We start from the raw sequence: 12,257 nt of genomic DNA, 5'->3' as shown, positions 1-12,257 counted from the left end.
AGAGACTACGGACACTGTAAGAAACCCATTTTAACTACGACTAAAGCAAGGAAGCCTTTACATTTAGTCATTTGGCAGACACTTTTATCCAAAGCAACTTAGAATGTATAGGGTAAGCATAAGGAGGTTCTCCCTAGGGAGAAATGGTAAAGTCAACAATACAGTAATTCAATCAAAACTGTCTATTCGTTATCTATCCTAACTATCAACTACTCACAACCTCTTTGCTGGTTGATAATTAAGGCTGGTTAAAGAGCATAAAAGAAAGGCTCTGGTTCATAATGAATTCATCTATCCAGTTGTCTTGGTGGATCACTTGATCTCTGACAGAGTTTCCACCAACTGAAGAATCCACACAAACTAACAAAACTTCCTGTTTTTCTATTTTCCCCCATGAGGCCCAAAAGGCCTCCTCTCATTCCATTCTCTCTGAGGCCCATAGGATCTCCTCGTGTTCCATCTTCACTGAGACCCATAAGATCTCTCTCCATTCCACCACCCCATTTGATGCCATTAGGGCCTATGCTGCATGTACCTTCTTTTACAGGGTTCTTCCTCATATCTATCCCTGTATTCAATTTTATCATTGACGTCCATTTTTCTGGGCTCTTTCACACTATGTTTAGCCTCATTTCCAGGAGGCAGTTCCCCAGATGGCTTTACATTTTCACAGCACAGCTTGGAAAACACATTCTGGCAATGTGGCACTGATTTGTATGAAATTAGGAATATGTTAGTGCAAAAGGAAAACAGTGGAAAATGCCTGTGTAAAAGTATTTATCATACACATTTCAGTACTATACATTACTCTACCATCACTTTTAACATAATGCAGTGTCAGCAAGTTCACTAAGAATCCATTTAATTCAAGTGTTAATTTAGAAATTTCTGCTCCACTTAGTAACATTAATGGCTCTGTCAAGCGATGCAGCCGCAAATGTTATAGCACACGTTCAGTTTGATTGGTTCTTGAATGAGACAGTAGGCATGTTTGTTACTACTGATGTTCAATGAAGATTAGCTTTGCCTGACTGACATAACACAGTCAGACAGAGACAGACAGTGTGTATCTTACGTTTGTAGTTGATTCTGGTGATGGTGTCTCTATTGAGCATGCGGTTGAGGAAGGCATTGGAGTTTTCAGAAAGCTAAGAGATGATAAAGACAGAGGAAATGTAATCACAAAACACTGAACAACGCACAGAATGCAGTAAAAAGCATTTAGCAAGTTGCTCTAATACGGAAACAGTGAAATATATTTTCCTGTACTGAAGTCTTTGCATAGAATAATGACCATCCACAAGCCACAACTGAGAAGTTTTAAATCTACTATGTTATGAGGGAGACTATCATATCATCAGACAGCTCTTTTACAGATGTATTTGTGTCTCAATTGGTCCTTCACTTGGTTCCACTGTGCTCCCAGTGAGTCAGCCTGACCTTTATAAAGATGGAGACCACAGCGATGCCATATGGGCTCTTGGCTGCCTCACTGTAGTTGGCATACAGGTCCTGGTTATAATGGATCAACTGGACCTGAAAGACAGATAAAGATCATTGCCAGCTGAACTATAGCAATTCTAGTTATGTATACGTCTTTATATCACCTGTGTTGGCCATGTGACCCTGACCTTGATCATTCATTGCTGTTTTTTCTGGTTCAGAGCACTGTGAAGAAACTTATCTCATTATATTTTCCGGCACTGCAGCTGTTTTGTATGCAGCATTGCATGTTTCTTTTTTATCAGACCTTTTTATGTTTTGCTGTAGTATTAGTTTTAGTAGTCTGTGTGTGCCTAAATTACTTCTCACTGCTATTGCAATGTTTTAAATGTTTTTTCAATGCTGTTTTTTTTTTTTCTAATTGAACTTGTGCTGCAGTGCTTCTTATTTCTTTGAGCTTTGAGCGTTGGTTGTACATTACAGTTTTAATTCAGTTAAATCAATTATTTCATTCAATGAGAAGTTAGTGAGGAAGAAAAAATACTGCCAGAGATAATCATTTTCGTTAGCACAGTGCGTAGAAAAGCTGCATTTGTACCATGGACTCTCATAATTGTGTGCAAACCATATCAAACCAAAGTCACTGTTGTGGAGCAGAATTTAGTCTGACAGAGGAGAATAAATAAAAGTCAATGATGCAACACAGATAATAAGGCACAATGTTGTCTTCCATCCTGGAGGAAGATATCCAGCTCTCCATTCAAAATTAATATGTTAATATCATTCCATGCTTCTGAACTGTTACCTAACAAGGGCCCGCAGAAGCAGAGTGAATGGGGAATGATGATTAAAATGTCATGATGTTGTTATAGCACCACATAACCCCTCCTGGGGAAATTAGAGTATATGGTTGGGCTCAGTGCGTATAACTTTGGCATGGTAGAACATTGTTTTTGTGGTTGCCTGTTTTTTTTTTTTTTAATGACTATGACCTGGGTCATATAAAAGGTCCCACATTTTACACTGCATGTCAGCACAAATATCCAACCATTAAGTCCAAGGAACTCTGTGGACCTGCAAAATAACATTTTGTGGCATGGTATAGATCAGAGCAAGAGTATAAAACTATACTAGTATTAAAGTAGCTCCACTACAATGGCTGTATTATTGTTGTACCAGTCTACTGTACCTGTCGCCACACCATCTTATTCTTATAAACATAAGAATAAGATATACATAATATATAAACAAGGCCCTGAAGTACTGGAATAGCAACTTTAAACAACATGTTGCTGTTTTTATGTAATGTGTTTCTCTGTTTCGTCTCTCACCTCTCCAGGAAAGCCCTGTCCATTGAGGAGGTGCTCTGAACCCAAAGAGTCCTCACTCCCAAAGTGGAGGCGGACCTCTTCCAGCCGGTAGCTGTAACCTAGTGGGCCCCCTGAGATGTTAACCAGATGGGCTTTGTCCGGCCGCAATGACACATGCTTCCCTGTGTTGTACATTGTGCCACCCATCTGCAAAGAAAAAGAAAGAGAGGGAGAATCATTAATGATATGCAATCACTGTGGTCAAGCATGTAAATAGTCTCCATTTCTCCTCTTTCTAATCACCAGTCTACTCTGGCCAAAATATGTAAATGTTGTCTTCAAAGGAGTCCTTCATGAGTTGTGAGATGCAGTCTTGTGTTGCACCACATGCTTGTCAAGAGGTTCTTTTGTTTCTAAGTTTGTTGGTGTTCTTCATCTCTAGATGCTACCCAATTTTGATATCCTGACCCACTGGAGTGGGGTTTAATCTAATGTGTTTAAGAGGGTGATGAAAACCAAATAAATGTTGATCTGCATAGAATAATAATTTATGATCACAAGAATAGAACCTTGGAAAACACCACTGAGCTGGGCTCCCAGAGAAGAGGCATTGCTAAGCATGACTACAAAAGCTGTTGTACCATGATTTCAACCTACTTTTTAAAGTGATCCAGTAAAACTCAAAAACTGAGTGTATGTTCAATTTTGGAGTCATAGTGGCAGTATTGTTACTGCAGAACTGGAGTTTGTCAGCCATTAACATTAAAAGAAACTTGGTTAACTACTCGGCATGATATAATGATGATTACCCCACTGACAATAAAGTGTAACCGATTTTTGTTATCTTTCTTACCATGTGAGAGTTGCTTTTATTATCATCATTTATTTATAAGACCTTCTTTCCCTAGAATTCCCACAATGAGCCATTTTTTATTTTTGACATTGGTAATCCCATTGCCTCTGGCCCTAGAAGAATCATGGCCCAGTTTTACAACTCCACCAGTTTTGTCTGCTGACAAAATGCAGAATGGAAACAGTAAGATGTGGTGTCATGTATGACATTACGTGCTTCCTCCAAATACTCTATGGAGGCTTTAGTCAGCTGATGTTCTCAGTCTATTTTGGAGCAAGAGGACCGTTTGGAATAGCTATAGATAAACTTTAGAGTTATCAATAGACCTTCTGACAACTGTACAATGTCCCAATTCAAACACAGCTGGCAAACTAACTAATGAGTAAACCAAACACAAAGGATGAGGAGTAGATGACCTCTTATCATACAATGCGATTTTCTATTTAAAACACTTTAATTTATTCAAAATTTCAGTGTGAAGCTATAATAAGCAAGTGTTTGAACCACAGTAGTACAGTACAGGAAGAAGAGTTTTCTCTCTCCCGTAGTTGTGCTTCCTCCTCTCTGTCTCTCGCTCTCTCTGTACTTTTCTGTTACACTTCCCTCCTTCGGCCAGCTGAGGCAGTGTCCCCCGGAAGTCTCTGTAGTAAGTCTTGTTAGGGTAGTCAGTCTGTTTGTTAGTTAAAGGTTTAGCTTTGTAGTTTGTTCCAGCATTGCTGTGTTTTGTTTTCTTATTTGTTTGTTCCAGCATTTAGCTGCGTTTTTTGTTTCTTGTTAGTTCCAGCTTCGGCTGAAGAGTTTTTGTTTATTAGTCCCAGGGATTGCTGTGGTTTTTTTTTTTTTGTTTGTTCCAGCTTCAGCTGTGATTTTGATTTCCTTTTGTATCACGTTTGCTGTGTTTCTTTGTTTGTTATTTAAACTGGTGAGTTTCTAGTTTAAATGCCTGCCTTTTGCAGTGTTCTTTAGTTTGTTCCTCCTTTTGAGGTTTTTGTTTGTTCCTTTTGTTTGCATTACATTATGTCTGTTCTGCATTTATTGTTACTAACTCTGTTAATAAATCTTTTTGGGAAATTTCACTCTGCTTTTGTTGTCCTTCTGCAACTGGGTTCGCTAGTTAGCTCCTTTGTTCCACTTACTCCAACCAGTTGAGGCAGATGGCTGCCCAGCCTGGCCTGGTTCTGCTGGAGGTTTTTCCCTCTAAAGGGAGTTTTTCCTCTCTACTATTGCCTAATGCTTGCTCAAATGGGATTGTTGGGTTTTCTAATAATAATAATTATATATATAATATATATAATAATAATTTTCTATACAATTATACATATATATACAGTACAGACCAAAAGTTTGGACACACCTTCTCATTCAAAGAGGTTTCTTTATTTTCATGACTATGAAAATTGTAGATTCACACTGAAGGCATCAAAACTATGGATTAACACGTGGAATTGTATACATAACAAAAAAATGTGAAACAACTGAAAATATGTCATATTCTAGGTTCTTCAAAGTAGCCACCTTTTGCTTTGATTACTGCTTTGCACACTCTTGGCATTCTCTTGATGAGCTTCAAGAGGTAGTCACCTGAAATGGTTTTCACTTCACAGGTGTGCCCTGTCAGGTTTAATAAGTGGGATTTCTTGCCTTATAAATGGGGTTGGGACCATCAGTTGTGTTGTGCAGAAGTCAGGTGGATACACAGCTGACAGTCCTACTGAATAGACTGTTAGAATTTGTACTATGGCAAAAAAAAAGCAGCTAAGTAAAGAAAAACGAGTGGCCATCATTACTTTAAGAAATGAAGGTCAGTCAGTCTGAAAAATTGGGAAAACTTTGAAAGTGTCCCCAAGTGCAGTCACAAAAACCATCAAGCGCTACAAAGAAACTGGCTCACATGCAGACCGCCCCAGGACAGGAAGACCAAGAGTCACCTCTGCTGCGGAGGATAAGTTCATCCGAGTCACCAGCCTCAGAAATCGCAGGTTAACAGCAGCTCAGATTAGAGACCAGGTCAATGCCACACAGAGTTCTAGCAGCAGACACATCTCTAGAACAACTGTTAAGAGGACACTGTGTGAATCAGGCCTTCATGGTAGAATATCTGCTAGGAAACCACTGCTAAGGACAGGCAACAAGCAGAAGAGACTTGTTTGGGCTAAAGAACACAAGGAATGGACATTAGACCAGTGGAAATCTGTGCTTTGGTCTGATGAGTCCAAATTTGAGATCTTTGGTTCCAACCACCGTGTCTTTGTGCGACGCAGAAAAGGTGAACGGATGGACTCTACATGCCTGGTTCCCACCGTGAAGCATGGAGGAGGAGGTGTGATGGTGTGGGGGTGCTTTGCTGGTGACACTGTTGGGGATTTATTCAAAATTGAAGGCATACTGAACCAGCATGGCTACCACAGCATCTTGCAGCGGCATGCTATTCCATCCGGTTTGCGTTTAGTTGGACCATCATTTAATTTTCAACAGGACAATGATCCCAAACACACCTCCAGGCTCTGTAAGGGCTATTTGACCAAGAAGGAGAGTGAAAAGGGCCAACAAGTGCTAAACATCTCTGGGAACTCCTTCAAGAATGTTGGAAGACCATTTCAGGTGACTACCTCTTGAAGCTCATCAAGAGAATGCCAAGAGTGTGCAAAGCAGTAATCAGAGCAAAAGGTGGCTACTTTGAAGAACCTAGAATATGACATATTTTTAGTTGCTTCACACTTTTTTGTTATGTATACAATTCCACATGTGTTAATTCATAGGTTTGATGCCTTCAGTGTGAATCTACAATTTTCATAGTCATGAAAATAAAGGAAACTCTTTGAATGAGAAGGTGTGTCCAAACTTTTGGTCTGTACTGTATATATTATATATGTAAGGTTGTAAACCTTCATTTGTTGTGATTTGGCACTATACAAACAAAATTGAATTGGATTGAATTGAATTGAAGCAACAAAACCGGATGAGACAAGGTAAAAGTAACATGCAGGCCAGCACTTTTATGAAAGGGACATTTATGAAAGGGTAAACTAACAAAATATCAAGTGCTGTGGATGTTAAGCCAGTAGTTGTAGTCTAATGGGAAGAGCAGCAACAGCATCAGTCAGTGCAGTTAGGTGCACTGAAGTAACTAGGTTGTAATCAGCTTTCTCTAAGAAGCTGATTTCTTAACTGTCATCTAAACGGGAAACCTGGTTAGCATAATTGGGGTAGGGGATTAGAGAAACAAGATTTCTCCCTTAGAACTCTAAACACTCCATACAGCCATGTTAACACGTAACCAGTTTTTAATTGGCCTTTTACAAGAGTGCAAGTGCATATCAAAGCCTGCCGGCAGGTCACTACTCTAGTACTGTCAGCTGAGAAATGCAACTGGATGAAAGGACAGATCATCACATGGAGTGATGCTACCTCATTTTAAAATCAAGTCTGCACAAAATCCAACTAAAACTAAAACCAACACAAAATACCCTGTAGATGTTTAGATCTTGCTGTAACTGTCTACGTGTCCCTCTCCCAGAGCTGTCAGTCAGGAAGCTGTAATTTCTGTTTCCACATCGTCAAAATCTATGAACCATGCTTTCAAAATAGGCTAAATGGAGATAACTCATCATCTGCATCTTCTGCATGCATACTCAGATTTCCAGTAACCTGGCTACTTCAGTGCATGTAATAAGATATTCTGATAACATAGACCACAGTGATTTTGACAGTTTGCATTTAAAAGTTTCTAAAGGAACCAGGGCAGAAGACATAACAAACTTTCTAAGTACTGTATAACCTACTGTAAAACCTATGCAGGCCTTAAAATGTTCTTTTAGGAAACATATAGCTGGAACTACAGATACAGTGCTCATAACTTTCAGTATTTTGTACACTGACATCTTTTTTTTCTGCATCATCACCCTTTCTGTTTAATGCCGGGCCATTGTGCTTGTGCCTTACTTTGTCCTGCACAGAAACAACAACAGAGCAAATTCCATTATTTTTTAATGTGTGTGACAAATAACTGTTTATGGGGATTAAAAGAGCTTTACCGGGCACTGATGTCAGTTTGTCACCGCACCCCTGGCAACACATAACCATTACAAAATTGTCAACCATCGTACATGTTATATGGCATTTGCTGCAATCACATATTTATTGCTGCTGGTGAGGAGAAAGCACTCAGTCTCTGTTTAATTGTGCCATGCTACTGCTGGAGCAAAATGAAACTAAACCGTTACTCACCAGCTTGCAATCTATTCACTGCATAATCCTTAAAGAAAGCACAATGTTATTTTAAAAGAGGTGGATGATTTAGAATCTAAAAATGATTTTCACTCTTCTTTGTTACTCAAACACAGATTTGAAGAGATATTTTTAAATGTGTGACCTTGTTAAAGGAAAATCACATATTCTTATCTTGAATCTCCATACTTCTTTCTACGAGACTGTATGTTTTAAGTTGTTAAGATTCAACAAATATATAAACTGTATAAATACTGTTGTAAATTGTTTTGTTAGAGCTTTTATGAGTAGTAATTTGCTATACTACTGCTGATCTACTTACTTCGTCTTGAAGTGTCATTAGTGATTTAGGGAGATCAAAAAGTCAAAAATGAGAAATAATTTTTGCGCTGTAGCTTTAAATGCCCCATGCACAGATATACTGGGACAGAAATAAAGAGGAAATGGTGACCATTGGAGACTGGGGAAACACAGTGCCTTCTTAGCACTGTCCCCTCACAAACAAGAAGGTCCCGGAACTTGCTGTTAAATCTGTCTGGTGGGGGCCCTTTTTGTGTGGAGTGTGAATCTGGCTGTTTCTCTGTGATAGACAGAAGGTCTTGATGTGAGCCACATTGGCTCTAGCCACCCTATCCTCAACAGGATGACAATACTGATGGATTGCTTGGGGTTAGAAACCAAAATAACGTATTGAGACATGGCAGTTAAACAGATGGTTGAGACATTTTATTATAGATAATGTTGGACAACAACTTGGAAAATCACCAGGATGCAGCAATTGCTGAAATAACCTCCTAGAGTCCCAAACGACACAAAATTGTTGTTTGTTGTTGTCTACTGACTCTGATATATTTCAGTTTCATTATATTCCCTGGTGCCCGGCAACCAGCTATTGTTCAAGAGCATAAATACTCAACACTTCAAAAACAAAAACAATAGCAGATTACTTGATAAGACACTTTTCATACAAAGGTGTAAAAAAATAAACTTTAAAATCTCTTTTTAGGACTAATATGTTGATCAGTGGTGCTGAACTTTTCTGGACCATACAACAACTCCTCATGCTCCATCAGATATATACAAAGAAGTTTACACAGCTGTTTACAGGACACACCAAACAACAAACACCCTTCTTGCTGTGCTTGCTAACCCAATCAGCAACAAAAGTTAATTATAATACTTTTTATTAGGAAGTCATGGATATGCAATTCTTAATACAACTTTATTACTAAAACAGCACATATGTCACTTTGTCTGGTTTGCAGAAATGTATTATTTTTGCATTTATTTTATTCATTTTCATGGTTGGTTAATGGGCCATAAAACTGTAGAACTGCACCCTGTGCTGATACAGGCTACTGTAGCAGTAGAGTTGTGTGTAGATATTTTACTGTATTTTTGTGCATGAAGGCTGTTTATACTTTAAGAAATGTTGCCGTGTGGAGTAAAGTTTTACTGTAAAAAGTCCTAAGGGAAGAAACATCATTATCAGCACCACAAAATCTCACACTAAGAATTCCATCAAAGTGAAACTGACAAAGATAGAAGATTAAGAATCAGTCCGTCAAGAGATTACATGCCCAGAAAGAAAGAGATAAAAGGAAACACAATTAGCAGAAAGGTCACTGAGAAAAAACGGAAAAAATTAATTTAGACAAAGTTTAATGTTCAACTCAGAGAAGTGGGAAGAGCTTAAGAGACCTTTGTAGAAATTGAAATTTGTTCCCAACTGTTTGGAAAGAGTGTCACCTCCTCAGCAAGTAAAATAAAATGCTTAAAATAATATGCATGATGGGATGTCAAAGACTGCTGTATAATGCAAGTAACCTAACAAATACACAATGAGGATCAAGGTTTTAATACAAGGCCTCTGCTTTTCTCTATTTTAGCTGTAGACTGAAAACATTTGGGTTTGACTTCAAAGATGAATATGAGCCTTTGCACAAACATTGGCTATAGCCAGTGCAACCATTTGTAATGTCCTGAAGAAGAAAGAAACCACTGGTGTACTAAGCAACAGTTGTCGAACGGTAAAATAGCAGCAGTTGATGACGGAAACATTGTGAGAGCTGTAAAGAAGGCTCCTAAAACAACTGTTAGTGGTCAGGAGCGAAGATATCACTTCATAAACAAAAGTACAGAGGCTACACCAGAAGATGCAAACCACTCATTAGCAAGAAGAAATGGATCTGTTTTTTAAGCCCTAAAAGGGTATAATATGGGCAGTTAATTAAACAAGAAGCGCCGTTAGTCCATGTGACTTTCAACCAGAGTGTAGCTCTTAACTTCTTCAAAGAATGAGCACATTTCTGTGTTCTGAATTCACTGCATGCTAGTCTTCTGTTCACAAGGCAGATAGTTTCAATTCTATTCATTTCATATGTCAGTAGAATCTCTTGGTCCTTAGGTCATTAATTTGGTATTTATACTGTATTTTATCAAAATGATTAATTTATTCCCCATATTAGCACATCATGTTTGCACGATGTTCCCTTTCAGTTGGTTTTGTTTCTGCTTCCTTACCGTTTTTTCACCTGTTTACCAGCCACTTCTTGTCCTACCCATGTTAGGACTTCCTCACCTTCTACTCTCCTGCGCCCTAATTATGAATTTGTTTCACCTGTGTGTCCCCTCTCCTTTAAAAGCTCCCCTAAGAGCTGATACCTGGCAGTTGAGACCGGGCTGTTAATAGATCCTTTTGCTTAAATACTTTTGTCTCGTTCGTTAGTTGGTTTCGTAATAGTAATGTGCTGTGCTGAACTCCAAAGAGGGAACAGCCTGTATTGTGCAGGTGCATGCTAAAAGACTGTTGTTCACTGAACATTGTCCTCATTTTAAGGTGAATGATGAACTGAATGAATCACTTAGCAATTAAAGAACTTAAGCACTATTTAAATACAAGAGGAATATGAGCAGCAAAGCCTTCATACACTTCACGTGTATGTTTACACTCTGGTCAGCCACAGTTATCTATCTTCCTACCTTCCTATCATTGTTCAGTTGCTGCTTAGAGCAAGAACTATAAACTTAAACTAGTTCATTTTAATCTGTGTAAACTCTTGGTTAGTTTCTTTGAAGTGTAAAATTGAACAGCATAGGGCTGCAAAGCTTTTTGATTTCATGCCTTCCACTTTCCCTCAGATGGACTCATGCTAGAATTTGGTATGTATACATGAACACATTCCCTATGTACATTATGAAACATGACAAAAACTCTGGACAACAGCAACAGCTGGAAGAACTCTTGTGTTTCTTGTGTTTACCCGAACAACATAAAAAACAATAAAACATAAAACAGTACAGTGGATGAAGAGCAGTGTCAAGAATGTTGAAATAAACAGTACATGCAGCACCATCCATTCATGTAACAAGTGTCTATGAATAAACCAACATACAAGTGTAAAAAGATTAGAACTTGGTGAACCATTATTTAAACTGTGCACAGTCAGAAAGACGCAGATGTGTGAATGAACTGTATTCACAGCTCATCACACACACTATAACATCTGTCTGTAACTGATTTCGTATTACTCTATTACTCTATGTTAATAAGTGCTTGTGTCTGAAGAAGATCCTGTTATATATGTCATTAACTTTGTGATTTTCTCTCTCCCTTAGTGTTTCCTCCTCTCTGTCTCCCTCTCTCTGTACTCCTCTGCCGGTATCCTCTGCCTTGGAGCTGTATATTGCCAGAGTCCAGTTACTGGCCCTAACAACCTGTCCAGTGTTCTTGCTACTTGTTGTCATTTTTTGTTGCCTACTGTTCTTTTCTCTCTTCTCTTTCCACTCCCCTCAACTGGTCAAGGCTGATGGCTGCCCACCCTGAGCCTAGTTCTGCTGGGGGTTTCTTCCTCTAAATTGAGTTTTTCCTCTCCACTGTCGCCTAGTGCTTGCTCAAGTGGTGTGGTTGGATTTTCTAAATAATATATCTATATACAGTTATAGTAACAGTATATTTTGTAAGGTCTGATAAGTGCCTTGAGATGACTTCTGTTGTGCTTTGCCGGTATACAAATAAAATTGAATTGAATATGTGTGTTAGGCAGAGAGAGGAGACTATACTGTCAAAATGATTAATTCCCTGTATGAATGACCCCACATTCGCACTACAAGAACTAAAGCCCATGCTGAAACTGAGCCGATCACATTAGAGTTGGTGCTAATATGCCATTCAATATCATCCAACCAACTCCTCATTTGTTTCATTGACCACTGATTACCTGACAGAAAGGCCACCATCTCTGGTAAAGTCATAAGCAGCACACAGGACTGTTCTGGCTGCATTCCTATACACACTGTATACAGCAGACTGCAAGTACTGTGTTGCCACATTCATAAGTATTGTGATGATAATGCAGTAGTTGCATATATCAGGAATGGAAAGCAAGAGGAGTCCAGAGGCCTGATAAAATCCTTCAGTGACT

At 38.7% G+C, this 12,257-nt stretch overlaps 1 protein-coding gene across 1 annotated transcript in view; it reads right to left on the bottom strand.

Moving 5' to 3' along the window:
- The window catches only part of LOC113159996 (carbonic anhydrase-related protein 10-like), a 78,849-nt gene that overhangs the window by 10,776 nt on the left and 55,816 nt on the right, over positions 1-12,257 (bottom strand). The window contains exons 4-6 of the mRNA XM_026357003.1: positions 2,775-2,960; positions 1,441-1,536; positions 1,076-1,148 (exon numbers count right to left, since the gene is read on the bottom strand). Of these exons, the coding sequence (XP_026212788.1) occupies positions 1,076-1,148; positions 1,441-1,536; positions 2,775-2,960 (355 nt within the window). The remainder of the gene's footprint in view (positions 1-1,075; positions 1,149-1,440; positions 1,537-2,774; positions 2,961-12,257) is intronic.

This window comes from Anabas testudineus, chromosome 8 (genome assembly GCF_900324465.2).
Source record: "Anabas testudineus chromosome 8, fAnaTes1.2, whole genome shotgun sequence".
Classification (NCBI taxonomy): Eukaryota; Metazoa; Chordata; class Actinopteri; order Anabantiformes; family Anabantidae; genus Anabas; species Anabas testudineus.
This window is presented reverse-complemented; position numbering and strand designations above follow the sequence as displayed.